The sequence below is a fragment of the Triturus cristatus genome, chromosome 6 (assembly GCF_964204655.1).
Source record: "Triturus cristatus chromosome 6, aTriCri1.1, whole genome shotgun sequence".
NCBI classification, from domain to species: domain Eukaryota; kingdom Metazoa; phylum Chordata; class Amphibia; order Caudata; family Salamandridae; genus Triturus; species Triturus cristatus.
This window is the reverse complement of record NC_140589.1, coordinates 119,145,304-119,160,654: the sequence shown is the minus strand read 5'-3', so window position 1 is coordinate 119,160,654 and position 15,351 is coordinate 119,145,304. Positions and strand designations below refer to the sequence as shown.

The following is a 15,351-nucleotide window of genomic DNA, read 5'->3' as shown; positions in this document are numbered from 1 at the left end:
GTGTGGCAGCAAGAAATTAACAGAATATATCAATAGTACACATCATTCAGATGCTGGGAACAGGCAGAAGATCTGCTGAGGCGCAACACATGACATTAAAGGAACAGAACAAAAAAAGAATGTGTCGCCAGAGAAAGGTTCTTTTTTTTTTTTTAATAGAAGAGAACTGTGGCAAAAATATATGGCTTTGAAAACAAAATACTCTGTCACAAGAAGCCAGTGTTGTGAGCCACGTTAGAGGAGATAGGCAGTTGGGCAGCAAGGACAAGGGAAGAGGTCTTTTTAATGACTAGGAGACAATGAGTGAGCCAGGCAAATATCCATAAATAGAGGGAGTTGCCGTGGTAACCCGGAATATCATAACCAAGATTTCTTGGAGACTGGACTAGCGTGGGGTAGGTCCCAGTACCGAAGGCAACCTATAAGAGGAAACAAGCATTGGCATAGCCAATAGGTCTCGCCTTTGGGACATTAAGTGTTTAGTTATCCAGCACAATATCCTTGGTGCAACAACATAAGCTATTGCGTAGCTAAACACTTATAAGGTACAAGGTTTAGCCATGCAACAGCTGATGTTGTTGCACTAAGGATATTGTGCTGCAAAACTAAATACTTATAAGGTCCCAAAAGCGAGACCTATTGGCTATGCCAATGCTTGTTCAGTATTGTCATCCGTTATTTCTTAATAGCAGTCGTTATTACTTCATAACAATGATTTACAAGCAACAAGGGTTTGTTTATGCCCAATGCATTTTGGGCGGATTGCCCTCTTCAGGGGCTGTAGAGCTGAAATGTAGAGGAGACTCAGGTTCAGTATAAGGGTGGCCGACAGGCCCAAATCATCCACAAGGTGGTGTAGAGAGGTGAAAAGTGCTCATGCGTACATGGCGCAGCAATTGAGGTAGGTGTGCTGTATTTCTAAACGTACACCAAGCCTACACCGTGATTCCAGTATTGTGACGGTATAGTAAAAGTCAGAAATGTGGAATAGCACGAGATCAAGATGATAGAGATGCAAATTAATTCGCAAGGACGGTATCCAGGGCAGTACCCCGTAAGGCAGAAACCAGTATGCCGTGTGAGCGGCAGATAGGATCAACACCTCATGCGGTGGGCGAAAAAAGTCCACTAACGCGAGGTGACGCTTTAGGAAAATGAGTGGCCGAGTAAAACGGGTGAAGTGCTTACTGTGACACAGTGAATCGGTGAGTGTACCGGTATCGTGCGTAAAAGTATGTCGTGGAAGTGGCGGATAGGATCAACACCTCATGCGGTAGACAAAAAAAGTCCACTAACTCGAGGTAACTTTTGGGAAGAAGGTAACTCACGTTACTTGATGGAACAGGAGTTTATTAGTAGTAGAGTACAGACCCCTGGGACACCTCTCCTTACAAGTCCAACTGCAACTCCTCTGCCACCAGTTTACAAACAGATGGATGTTGCTAGGGGACCGCAGTATTCCAATTCATCATGACATCATGACAACCATGGTAACTATTACAAAGCAAGCTATGTAAAATACAACACATCTCCCCTCTTTATAATAAAATAAAAAAAATAAAAAACTATGTACATACGTAATCTTTATACCTTGTAGGCATTGTACGTTGTCTTACATTCGTTCTGACCTTAGCAACAGGCAATCCAACAGGATCAGTATTAACTCTGCATGCAACAATATTTTGCTGAGTACTTGGAGGCATGACAATTTCAGTGTCAGAACATGGTGATACCTTCCTAGTGTTCCACCAATTTCCATCATCCAACTTAACACTGTTACCCTTAACAACAATAATCTTTTTGGGAGAAGACCATTTAGGCCGACCCTTTTTAGCCTTGTCTCCAACAAATACTCTCACAAACATTCCTTGCATGAAACAACGTTTTGGCTTCACAATGTTTTCATTAAAACGATCACAATAATTTTTCTGATATTTTTCCACTCTACTTCGCATTTCCTCTAAGTTTGCATTGTATATCCCGCTCTATTCATCCAAGGTGGAACAGCCACAGAGCAAGGAATCCTTCCCTTAAGTAGAGAAAAAGGCGTTTCCCTAGTCACAGAATGCGGAGTAGTGCGGTACGACCACAACATGTCCTTTACACACTGCCTCCATAACTCATTGTTTTTGCATGCCAATTGAATACATTCAACCAGTACTCTGTTGAAACGCTCCACCAACCCGTTTCCCCTTGGATGATAGACTGGCGTGGTGGTGTGCCTGATCCCCCACTTCCTCAGAAAACTTTCAAATTCTTCCGATATGAATTGGGGTCCATTATCTGTAACTAGCTCAGTGGGGCAACCTTCCCTTCTAAAAATGTCTTCACAAAATGAAATAACACTTGCAGCCTTGACCTCTTTAACAAAGGCAACTTCTGGCCACTTTGAAAAATAATCTACCATAACTATGGCAAATCTCTCTGATGCATTTAAGATATCGAAAGGCCCACATATATCGATGGCTAATTTATCCCATGCACCTTTAGGCATGGGTGACGCACTTATAGAAGTTTCTTGAGAAGAATGAGTCTTGTCGCTACACGCACAAGCCACGCAATCTCGAACAAAACGCTCAATTTGCACATCCATGCCAGGCCACCAAAAATCTACTCTAATCCTTCTCTTCATGGCTGACATACCCCCATGCCCTTCATGCATGATATTTAGTAATCTGTTTCTTAATTTCTCAGGGACCACTAATCTATTACCTCTCCTAAGTGTACCTTCTATCACATTCAACTCCGACCATATCAATTTGAAAGAATTAAGATCCTTATGTACCTTCCATCCTTGTTCACCACTTAAAGCTTTTATAACCATGCCCAGTACAACATCTTCCTCCATGGCCTTCTTCCACTCAACTTCACTGATGGCTGTACACACATCCTTAATTTCGGCAACCATCCATTCATCATCTTTCTCCTCATCTGTATTTTCTAACGGTAATCTAGATATGCAATCTGCATTTACATTCCTTGCACCCGGAATATACTTCACATCAAAAGCATATTCTTGCAAACGGTACAACCATTTGGCTATTCTGGGAGTGGCCTTGCTTGCGCCTCTGGTGGAGAAAAGATCTATCAAAGGTTTGTGGTCAGTATATAATTGGAACTTAGTTCCCCACACAAATGTCCTGAAATACTGTATGCCCCACCAACATGCTAAAGCTTCTTTCTCGATGGTTGAATAAGAGTGTTCTGCCCCTTTTAGTGTGCGGGACGCAAACGCCACTACCCTTTCTTGTCCCTTGTGCATCTGAATTAGTACTAGGGGTGGGCGGAATTTGCGGAATTAACCTTCGCAAATTATCGCGAGAATGTTTAAAATTATCGCAAACAAGCAGAAATATCGCGAAGATGCGGAAGTTTTTTTCCGGCATGTTCGCGAGATTTTCTGCATGGTTGCGGGTCGCCAACTTACCCATGTGGTTGCTTGCGGGCGCGGCCATCTTGTTTTGAGTTGTTCTCGCGGTGCATGATCGCGAGAAGAAAGACGTGATCGCGCGACGCATGACGTCACTGCGGGCGCGAACTGTCGCGAGACAGCGCAAATGGCTAAAAACAATACAACATCTCATGGAGAACGCGACCGGATCAAGAAAACTTGTCGGCGAACGCAGGGATTCAGGTAAGGCGATCGCGCGCGCGCGAGAATGTATCATTTTACAGCGCGAGCAAGAAACAAATTATCGCCAAGCTGCGGAAACCGGAATTTTTGACATTTTCGCGCTCTCCGCGGAACGCAAAAATGTCAAATTATCGCAATTTCCGCGAACGGAACGAAATTTTTGCCCAGGCCTAATTAGTACCGCACCTAACCCATTATTACTGGCATCGGTAGTGATGATAGTTTGGTCATTAGGGTCAAATGGCCTTAATGACACAGCATTTATGATGCATTTCTTGATAGAAACAAAGTTTTGTTGACAAGCATCAGTCCACTCGAATTTGACACCTTTCTTCATCAAGTTCCTAAGCTCTTGTACCTTGTCAGAAAAATGGTGAACAAATTTCGAGTAGTACTCTGCTAACCCCAAGAATGACCTGAGTTGATCTCTATCTCTTGGGGCGGGAGCCTTTTCAATGGCTTCAATCAAACTACGTTTTGGTTTTACACCCTCACTGGACAAAGTATGACCAAGATACTCCACTTCCTTGACACCAAATTTACATTTTTCTAACGCAATAGTGAGACCAGCCTCAGAAAGTCTGATGAGAACCTCTTCCAAGATCAAATCATGATTGTTTACATCACTCCCCCATACCAACACATCATCTTGAAAAACCACTACATTTTTAAGACCAGTTAATATTGATTGCATAACCCTTTGGAAAACGGCTGAAGCGGACGCTAACCCAAATGGCATGCGCTTAAACTGAAAAGCTCCTTCTGGAGTAATGAAAGAAGTGATGTGCTTTGAATCTTCGTGTAATAGTATTTGGTGGTATGCATTAGACAGGTCTAAAGTGGTGAAATATGTTCCCCCCTTGATAGTAGCTAACATTTCATTAATTCGTGGGAGCGGATACCTATCTATCCATATGTTATCATTTACATCTCTCAAATCAATACACATCCTAATATTGCCATTAGGTTTCCGGGCCAAAACAATTGGACTTAGCCATTCGGACGCCTCAATACGTTCAATAATATCTTCATTGCACAATCTGACCAACTCATTTTTAAGTTTTTCTCTTAAAACCAAAGGTACATTTCTTACCTTATGTACTTTGGGGGTAGCATCTGCTTTCAAAATGATTTTGTGTTTGAACTTTTTCAAACATCCTAATTTTTCACTGAATAATTTTGGAAATTTATTAACCCATTTAGAAGTTGTACTTGGTGAGGTTAGCAAAACTTGTTGAGGATGGTTAGGGTTCAAAATTATATTGAGTGCTCTCTGTTCCTTCCACCCCAAAAGAGATCTTCCTTGTTTTACTACAAACAATTTTGCTGTAATCTTCCTGTCTAAGAAACGCATCTCAGTTTCTATACAACCTAACACAGGAAGCTTTTCACCACAATACCCCTCTGGAATAACATCAGTGGGCTGCAATTCATTCAAATTACCACCTAAACCTTCCCAAATAAACTTGTCTATGATAGTAAATGGGGAACAAGAATCTGCCCATACGTGTACATCCTTGTTCTTAATTTTGATGATGCATTTGGGAGGACGATAACTATCTTGTTTGTTAGTTTCACATTTGAGAACTTGACTTGACTCAATAACCATAACTTCAATATCTTCATTCTCACCCTCACTATCATAGAATAACTCCTCCTTATGAGGCATATCATCTTGAACTAATGCATTTACAGACTTAGATGTCGCAGAAGAACTAACACTTCTACACCATCTTGCAAAATGTCCTAACCTCTTGCATTTATGGCAATACGCGTCAGCAGCAACATGCACGTAGCTAGGAACACTCAACAGGGTAGACGCTTGTTTACGATTTCACACATCGGCATAGCTCAATTCACGGTTCAAAATGTGTCTCCCAAATCCATAGCACTATATCCACGAACGCGAAGAAAAATTAAGAATAAGGCTTGCAACTTTACTCGCTGGGTTGGTGTGTCTTTTAAACCAACCGTGGCACACTACACACGTAGTTGAAACATTCAGTAGGAAAATCGCCTGCAGCCAATCCGAATTAAATGCTCAAATCCATAAAATTATCCATTGCAGGTTGAAAGCATAAAGTACAGTCATAGATGATAGCTCTATCAACGCAAAAGAGCACTTAGTGTCACTTGAAACAAAAAAAAATAATAATCCAGGGGTCACTCACGGTCCAAATAATTTTAACTCGAGTGTCCAAAGTACATTCTTGGTTGGGTTGTTTCCACGCTCGTCGCCAGTTTTGGGAAGAAGGTAACTCACGTTACTTGATGGAACAGGAGTTTATTAGTAGTAGAGTACAGACCCCTGGGACACCTCTCCTTACAAGTCCAACTGCAACTCCTCTGCCACCAGTTTACAAACAGATGGATGTTGCTAGGGGACCGCAGTATACCAATTCATCATGACATCATGACAACCATGGTAACTATTACAAAGCAAGCTATGTAAAATACAACAGTAACGTGTTAGGAAAACGAGTGGCCAAGTGAAACGGGTGAGGTGTTTACAGTGACACAGTAAATCGATGAATGTACTGGTAGCGTGCATAAATGGTAAACTTAGTTCAGTTCTCCATGATCTGGTAGAACGCCGTAATACTAGACTAAAACAATCGTGCAGGATGGTTTAATCAATATAGTCAAGATCTGTGAATTGAAAATGAAAAATGTAGATTGAAAGTAAAATGTGATAAACAGTGCGATTACCCGTGTTGAAAAAGTACTCGGCTTATGCGGTCGTTCTTACGAAATGTGGACGCGAGGGAGTGAATCAACGTTGGTTATTAGTATGCGTGTACAACCGGAAGTGTGAGCGTGTCTGGACTACTAAGGTAATGAAGGTGAACGACAGACTGGTAGTCTTTAGGAAAATAGGAGTGAACACTGTAGGGGTGACCGTCGTCTCATGGAAAGAACGCAGGGGTTGCCTGGACAATTGTTGTTAAAAGCGGTGCCATCATTGTAAACAAGACATGCCATTTTTAGGTCTCGCTGAGTCAGCACGCATGCGCTGCTCGGAAGAGACTTTAGTAGGTGAGTTTTCAAAGTGCTGCTTAAGGCTGGCGGTTCGCACGTGCACGCTCGCGTGAACGCAAGATTGTCGCCAGCCAGCAGCACTTTGAAAACTCACCTACTAAAGTCTCTCCGAGCAGCGCATGCGCGCGGACTCAGTGAGACCTAAAAACTGACAGAGGGTAAAGGGTCCAAAATGTAGGCATCTATTTTGTTTTAAGATCATCACCCATGCCACAGAGGCTGACATACAAGATTGATAAATCCAGAAACCGACATAAGAGCCTACACTCCACTGTGACTCATTGGCCTACAGCAAACACCAGAGTGGAGGCCAAGTACAGAAGATAACAAATACGGTTATAAAAAGAAAGGATCATTTTTCAGTCAATATCTGCACATTGAGAGATAGCTATGGTTACATCTCTAATGACCAAGACTATCTTATTAAGGATACAGGATGGCTTTCTGATGCGCCTTTCTGAAATTCATCAGTATGTTACAGAAGAAGCCCCACGCTTTTGTGACAAATGAATCCAAATGTGGACAGCATGAGAAGCTATAAATAGCAGACTGCTCATGAATGAACCACTCTTGGAAGAAAAATAACATACCAAAGGAACACATATTGACAATAAAAATACACACCATTAAAAGTCAGACACAAAAGTACTGGAGTGACTATCATGGGATCAAGGTTTATTAAGGCTAATTCAGATGATTTGTATTCATTACACCTTTTTTTCTCCTTCTCACCCCCCTCCTGTACTGGGCAATAGTTTTGTCAATCGACCTAGAAGATGCTTGCACAATAAGCAAAGTCTTACAGCCTTCACCCTTGAAAACCAAAACCATTTTCCCACAGCTTAACCAATTGAGACACAACCACCTGAGAATAGGGAGCACTTTACCCAAAACACATCACAAATGAAAGGAAGTTACTCAACAACTATGGAGGAATAATACCAATAAACATGGCCACTTACACACGCGTACTATGCAGGTGGAGCAGGGCATTTTTCTTACACTTTAGACCCAATCCCATTTCTTGTTTAATTGTCGCTGGAAATGCTGTCAATCTAGGATAAAGGAGCAATCGCACATGCAACAAAAACATTCCTTACATGTTCGCGGTCTTTCTTCAGTCTTTCTTCCAGCTCCTGTGCCAACTGCATCAGCCAATACTGCACCTGGAAAGGAGAACATATAGGTACATGGAAAGCCAGTCTAGGAGAGAACACATCACACATATAACAACAAAACTGGAAAGAGAAAGCAAGGCAGTACAGAGCGGGACAGTGTAACATGTATGTATGAGGAGCTGTACGAAGTCAGTGTATAACATCACACACAAGCAGGTTCTGCAGACGGAGGACCATTACAGGACATTAGAGAGGAACAGAGCTGAGATATTGATCTATAAAGCGGTCAGACAAAGGAACAGATGAACAATAACGGATTCAAAACCCTCTTTTTCTTGGAACGCCCCTAGAGAATCCACCAGGGACCTCCATGGAGAGGGAACAAGCCATCAAGGCTTGCCTAGCTGGGTGGCAATCTACCAGGGGCTGACATTACGAATACACAGAAGGCAAGACAGATCGGTCAGACGACAGCCTCTTCATCACTCTATAAAGAGCTTCAACCATGCTCACTACGCATCACCCAGAGACGGATTGGCCACAGAAGCGGTTGTGCACACAGCATTTGTACCTGCTCTCGCGAGGATAGAGCCGTTTTCCCCGGGAAGTTCTTGCTGCAGCCAATGGATTTCGGCAGCTGCCTTGGTTTGATCTGATCATGGTCAATTCCTCTGCACAGATCATAGAGCCAAGACCTGAAGGACAGAAAAAGGTCATCGATACTAAAGGAAGAGGAAGACAAAACCTGCCAGCCACCTCAGCCTGTGTCTCAATTACTGGGCTCTGGGTTTGCTCCACAGCTTAAAATACACAAGATAACTAGACTGAAGGAGATCGCTGCAGGTGGAAGGGGTGTGATTTGGAGAGTTAATGGACACCTGAATTTGACATATACACAAGGGTGGAAATCGTTTGAGCTGCCGATACGGAGTCTCTCCACAGTCGCTACTGAAATGTCATAAGAAGGCTTCCGTTACCTTCTCTGGCTACGCAGAGGCCTAGATTTTCATAGCAGCAAATCTGTATCCAGAGTTTCGCCAGGCTAAGCAATGGATAAGGAGACTGAATAAGGAGACCAGGGATCATCAGCGGAAGCCAGAACTGAACCGGATACTGGAGCTCGACAGGCTGGAGCAGGTGGGGAGCTGAATGTAGCTGTCTGATCATGGAAGTCAGTGATCTGGAAACGGGAGCATTTATTTGGAGCAGGAAACTACGGTTATTTGAGAGCCACGGAGCTATTAAGCAAAACTGAAGTAAGGAGCATTGTGAAACCAGTCTTGCAATTGTATAAAGGTTCTACACATCAGAGTACCAGGGTACCCAAACCCACCACCCCACATAAATATATGTATACATTTCTATAGCTCAACCTAGCCCAAAGGCAGCGGTGTAAAGGGACAAAAACAGGCAAAAAGTCAACGAGTAATAGGATAAGGAGCTGGGTTGTGGATGGTTAGAGCCACATCACTTAAATAAAGACAACCACAAGTTTATCCAGACAACAGTGCACCCAACTGCATGCAAAATTTGATTTGTTTTGGAGAGCTCAGAGCATGGTCTCTCAAACACACAGCAATTTACAAAGTTACCAAGATGGGATTTCGTTGAACCAGATTTAATCAACTAAACATTATATTTTTTTTGGGCCTGAAGTGACAAAAACTCTGTGAATTATTAATGTCCTCCCATGAACAATATGTATCAAGCAAATATGATGACACACAAAGAAGTTGTACCGGGTCCTCTTATATCAAGAGAGGGTGTGAATCAGAATGAAGTCTTTTACTATGCTTAAGCTCCCAACTGGGGGTGCTACCTTTTGTGAACTACAACCAGGAGGGGCCTGAGGGCTACCGCCCTGTACAGGAAACACACCCAGTAGGGAGTAGTAAAAGTAGCAAAAGATTCACTCATGCTTCGCTCTCTCTTATTAGAAGAGGACCAGGTACAACTTGGTTGCGCGTTATGGTGTTTACGTCATCGGTAGCCATATTCAGTGCTAAATGACAACGCCCCCACGACTCCCCGGGGTCACTGCCCATGACCTTTACTATACTGCGAAACATTACACTTAATGATCAAATAGTATGGTCAGCTGCTACTTTATACCTTGAATACCACTAGCAATATCTCTTTTTCCAAAGTCACAGAGAGGCTAAAATTGAATTAATAAAGGTGAATGCTATCAAGCCGCAGAGTGGGTTTATGGGCAGAAGTCAAAGCTTTAACGGATTGGTCTTTTCCTGCTACTTTGATCAATATTGTATTTATAGCCAGGTTTGGAGAGCCCGGTTGGCACTTTGAAGCGCTAGATGAGAGTCCCAATGGATTTAATAGCGATCCCATTCGTTATGAGGGAGAAGAGAGCCAAAGCGATAGGCTGTGGCAGCGGGAAGGAGTATTTACCAAATTAGATAATAACTAAGAGGATGCCATCCTCCGGTGCAATAAAACTCTACAAATCCAGAGAAATTCAGAAAAAGAGAACATTTAATTTATGAAGAGGACAACTACCAAACTTGGGGAACTGCTGACTGGGCTCAACAGACAGAATACAGAAATCTCAATCGGCATACTCAGTAAAAGAGATAATACATACTACAAAAGCCTTTTTAAATTGTAAATATTACATTTCTGCATTACAAGGAGTCTCCCATGTGTTAACAGAACCATTGCACTACAATGTTGCAGACTTGCTGCAGCAGCACTTACTGTGTTTGCAGCCCTTGCCCCACCCTTCTGTAACTCCGCATCCTGCTCACGTTGGTCTTGCCTCCCCCCCAGTTTTCCTCTTTGGCCAAACTTTCCTGGTGTTTTCTTTTTTTCAGTATTGCTGGCCAATTTAAAGGACATGCCCACACTGCCTCTCTCCTGACCAGCTCGCCCACAGCTGACTCAACTATTCTTCTGAAGAGTTGCACTGGTCCTTTCCGGACAGTGGAAATGTATGAAAGGGGATTAGTATCTGGAGTGGACAAGTGACCACCTCAAAGGATAAGGCCACCATCTGCCAAATTTTACACAAACTAAATACAATAAACCTGTGCTCTAACCCTGGTAATATGACACGAAGCAGTCAAGTTTCAATCAAAGGCAATGTCCAGCATTTAAGCAGTGCAGACAAGGTAGGACAAGTCGAATAACACACAACGAAATTCCACAACCAATTTCAAAATAAAGAGAACAAATTTATCAGTGAAATAGGCCAAAAAAACAATAAGGGGAACCGGAGACATGATTTTTTTCCAGATTTAAGTGGAAAAGGCACAAAGTGCCAAATGACTGATAGTCGATGGAAGTGGTAGACTGAGATCTAGGCACCATTTGAGGCAGACTTTGATGGAGCCCTGGTTGGACTTAAGTGGATTGGTCCCAGTGAAAGTTTGGAAGACAAAAAGTTCAAAAAAGCATCCAAGTCCTGACCAGGAAAGAGACTTCAGCACTTTGAGAAGAAAAACCCCCAGAGGCCGGGCTGCATCTGAAAGTTTAGACACTGCTGTGGAACCAAGGGCCTGATATTAGATGCTGGGTGGTCCTGTTGGCACTATGAAGCTTTAGAGAATTCTCTGTGAAAATCTTGAAAGTGCCAACGCAGAACGGGACTGAATTGTTTTCGGAGGTGCTGGGTGCCTTGACGGGGGACAAAGCTGAAATTCAATTTGTTACTGTGATACTGTCAGTCAGATACTTTGTCCCAGAGGTTCCCCTGAAGCTCAGGAGATAAAGGTTTGCAAAGTAGCCAAACTTTCTTCTCAGTGCCCTAGGAATCACAGGAGCACACTTCTAAGACCACCAGATACTCAGGGGAGGGTACTGACAGACTCTTAGGGTATCATGCAGAGGTTAACAGCAAAGCCCAGTCCAGGTCTAGTTACCCCTGGTCAGCAGAGTACTTCCAATGAAAGATCTCTTGCAGCTTGTTGCGTCCACAAGACATTAGCCAGCCAACCCTTGAAATCCACTTATTTCTCAAGGGTGCAAGAGGGAGCATGATCAGTTCTTCAGGGCTCCTTCAGGTCACAGACAGCTGGTCTAGTCCTTTTCGATCTTCCGCAGGTCCAGAAAGTCTTCTGAGCAGGGCTCCTGGGGGGTGGCACATTTATGTCGGCCACCAGCTAGTTGGTGGGACTGATGACTGTGCACTCCCAAACCATTGGGGTAAAAGATTCCAAGAGCACGCTTACCCACTTTTTCAGCAGTTACTGTTTGCTCTACTGCAAATACCACCACAGTGCTTCACCTCTCAAAATCTAAGATGGGAATCCCCGTGGTGAAAACCATCTTGTGCAGTCCCAGCGTGCCCACTGAGAGGTTGGGACTGGATAATGAGCAGCCCCTCCTCAGAGGTCACTCAAAACCAGTTTTGGGAGTAGCTTTCCACCCCCAGGGTTTGGTGCCAGCCTGACAAAAGCTGGAGCTTTTTCAGGTGTCACCTAACACTGGTGAGAGTGAAGGCCCATTTGAATTAAATTAGGTTCCAGGGCCCGCCAAACTAGTCTTCTGGTGAGGGGGAAGAAAACACCGTCCCATTCCCAGGCCATTTCCCTTGTTATGGCAGCAGTTTTCACACCAACCAACACAGTGTAGGCTGGACAGTTGCTTCAAAACGAATGCAAACTAATATCTAGGGGCTTCGGGCAGATAATGATAACTTTTTTTAAAGTTACATTTCCAATGTATTTAATAAAAATATGACTTTTACGATTAGATTTGATTAAATATACAAATACGTCTTTGAATGGAGGCTGTAGCCGGTACAGATCAAAAGTTATGGATTTAAGTATATATTCTATACTTTGACTTTCCTATGAACTGGTTAGAGCCTAGCCAGTGACAAAGTAGCTTGGCACAGTCACTAGGGAAACATGCCATTTTTAATATTACCTAGGTTCACTCTTAAATATTATGCACCCTGCCTTGGGGGCACAAGGTGTGTGTAGGGGTGACACATTCAATATTTAAAATAAGCAGCCAAGAGGGCGACTTTGACTGATCTGGGTAGCAGGGTTCAAGCTGCTACTGTCAGGTCACACAGGGAAGGCCTGAAGCCATGTTTTCACTGCCACTGTAGTGGATGGATCGCAAAATCTGTGCTGTAGACCACAAGTGACATTTAACTTTCCATGCCATGGGTGTATTTCTGTACCATATACTAAGGCTTTATGTGAAAGGTAAACGTGCTAATTGGGTTTTATGGCAATTCTAATATATTTTAGTGACCAAAGCAAATACACCAGGCACTGGATACCAGTGCTCCAACGATAGAGTTCAAGATAGCCAGCCGGCGAGTACCTGAAAAATAATCTGGGGGTGACTACCCATATTCGGGTCACTTTTACAGGCATAAACGTCTTGCATCAGGGAGGGTAAAATGTATGGAGTGAAAAAGTTAAAGAAAAGACAAGGAGTCCATGTGGGATAGAAAGCATATCACAATATAGTTTACCAATTTAGAAAAAAAAAAAGTTAAAAACCACACACACTTTACAAGCATTTACTAAAAGACGTGCCCGGCCTTTGACATAACAGGACTATAACCAAAATAAATATTACAATGTTTTGTATTCACGTATAAGGCTTCATTATTATTAAAAACCAAAGGAAATGATGGACGGAGTGTTGAACATTGCAAGCACTCACCCCCAGTCAACTGATCTTGGTTTAATCCATCACTGTTCTTTAGCCCACTCTGCCACCCCAGTTCAGACATGGCCCTATGCAAATCAGTCTGACCCTGTGCCTCATGGGAACAGTCCAGCCCGAACTGCCAAGCCATGTCTTCCCTGAACCGGAAACAAGCTTCCTAGGACCGGTTTCTGGCATTTCAGCCGTCTTCAGCCAGGTTTGCTTGAATCCAGTGGCAAAGTGAGCAAGGGACTCACGTCTGAGCATACCCTGCCAACTATGGCGAACAAAGCAAAAACCAAAGGAAATGATGGACGGAGTGTTGAACATTGCAAGCACTCACCCCCAGTCAACTGATCTGGGTTTGATCCATCACCGTTCTTTAGCCCACTCTGCCCCCCAGTTCAGACATGGCCCTATGCAAATCAGTCTGACCCTGTGCCTCATGGGAACAGTCCAGCCCGAACTGGGGTGGCAGAGTGGGCTAAAGAACGGTGATGGATTAAACCCAGATCAGTTGACTGGGGGTGAGTGCTTGCAATGTTCAACACTCCGTCCATCATTTCCTTTGGTTTTTGCTTTGTTCGCCATAGTTGGCAGGGTATGCTCAGACGTGAGTCCCTTGCTCACTTTGCCACTGGATTCAAGCAAGCCTGGCTGAAGATGGCTGAAATGCCAGAAACCGGTCCTAGGAAGCTTGTTTCCGGTTCAGGGAATACATGGCTTGGCAGTTCGGGCTGGACTGTTCCCATGAGGAACGGGGTCAGACTGATTTGCATATGGCCATGTCTGAACTGGGGTGGCAGAGTGGGCTAAAGAACGGTGATGGATTAAACCCAGATCAGTTGACTGGGGGTGAGTGCTTGCAATGTTCAACACTCCGTCCATCATTTCCTTTGGTTTTTGCTTCATTATTATTAGACATATTGTCACACAGATCCAGAAAAATTGCTCCGATGTAAATATTTAAAAGTTTAATGTGCAAGAAGAAAATGAGACACAAGGGATGTGAAATATATTGAGTGCTGTAAATAAAACAAAAAAAGAAAAAAAAGAGTCACATTTTTTGAGCTGTAGGACAAAAAAACTCAGTCTAGTCCTCCTTACACAATACTTTAACAACAATAACAGAAAGGTCTGTTTGAGGAGGTTTGGTTGGGTTTTAAGGCCGATTGTGAAGCCGATGACAACACGGCTCCTTTATTGCACGTCAGAGCCTTCACTCTCTTACATCTAGGGACTCCATACTTGCAAACCTGGCACAGGCCCCGTTCTTGCAATTTCCCGAAAAGAGCAGAATTTATAACCATCGAAATATTGTAATTTTTATTCAACAGATGCAATCACATAGGATATAAGAAGTTGGGTAGTAAATAAATCAGTTTTGTACCTACCCTGTCTTGTCTCCAAAGTGACTCTGCAGCAGTGATTCACTGAACTGGGTAAGCTGGCCCACGTGCTCCACTCCTAGGACTTCACCAATTGAGACACCAAGCTTTCCTCCCAGGTGACGACTGGAAAGTGAAACATAAAGAGGCGAAAATGTGACAGTGAGAAAGAAAAGTCTGAGGCAAAACAAGGCAGTCGACTTTATCTCACCAACACTCAAGCTGATGAGCTACCAAGTTAACAGTGGCTGTTGGTGGCATATTACATCGGAGAGTGCCCCAAAAAAATTATTTACAGAAATTCACTTACCTGCCACTGGATTTTCTGCTGCACTTCCTCCGAGTATGAAGCCTACAGCCAACTCTCTCATCCAATGAAAATGCTGTTGCAGCATGAGCAAAGCGATTTGATTGGCTGGAGTGGCCTGGCTCTGTGCTCCAAAAGGCACTATAGGCTTGTGCCTGCTGTCCAACCCAGCTGTCCAAGAAAGCCGGGTTGGAGAGGTTTGAATTGCACATTTCGGTTTGGCCGTAGCAAGGTAGC

At 43.4% G+C, this 15,351-nt stretch overlaps 1 protein-coding gene across 3 annotated transcripts in view; it reads right to left on the bottom strand.

Annotated features, from left to right (window-relative positions):
• POLH (DNA polymerase eta) overlaps positions 1–15,351 on the bottom strand; it is a 59,272-nt gene that overhangs the window by 11,910 nt on the left and 32,011 nt on the right. For all 3 annotated transcript variants that reach the window (XM_085610335.1, XM_085610336.1, XM_085610337.1), the window contains 3 exons: positions 14,814–14,933; positions 8,363–8,486; positions 7,774–7,839 (listed from right to left, as the gene is read on the bottom strand). In XM_085610335.1, coding sequence (XP_085466461.1) covers positions 7,774–7,839; positions 8,363–8,486; positions 14,814–14,933 — 310 coding nt within the window. The remainder of the gene's footprint in view (positions 1–7,773; positions 7,840–8,362; positions 8,487–14,813; positions 14,934–15,351) is intronic.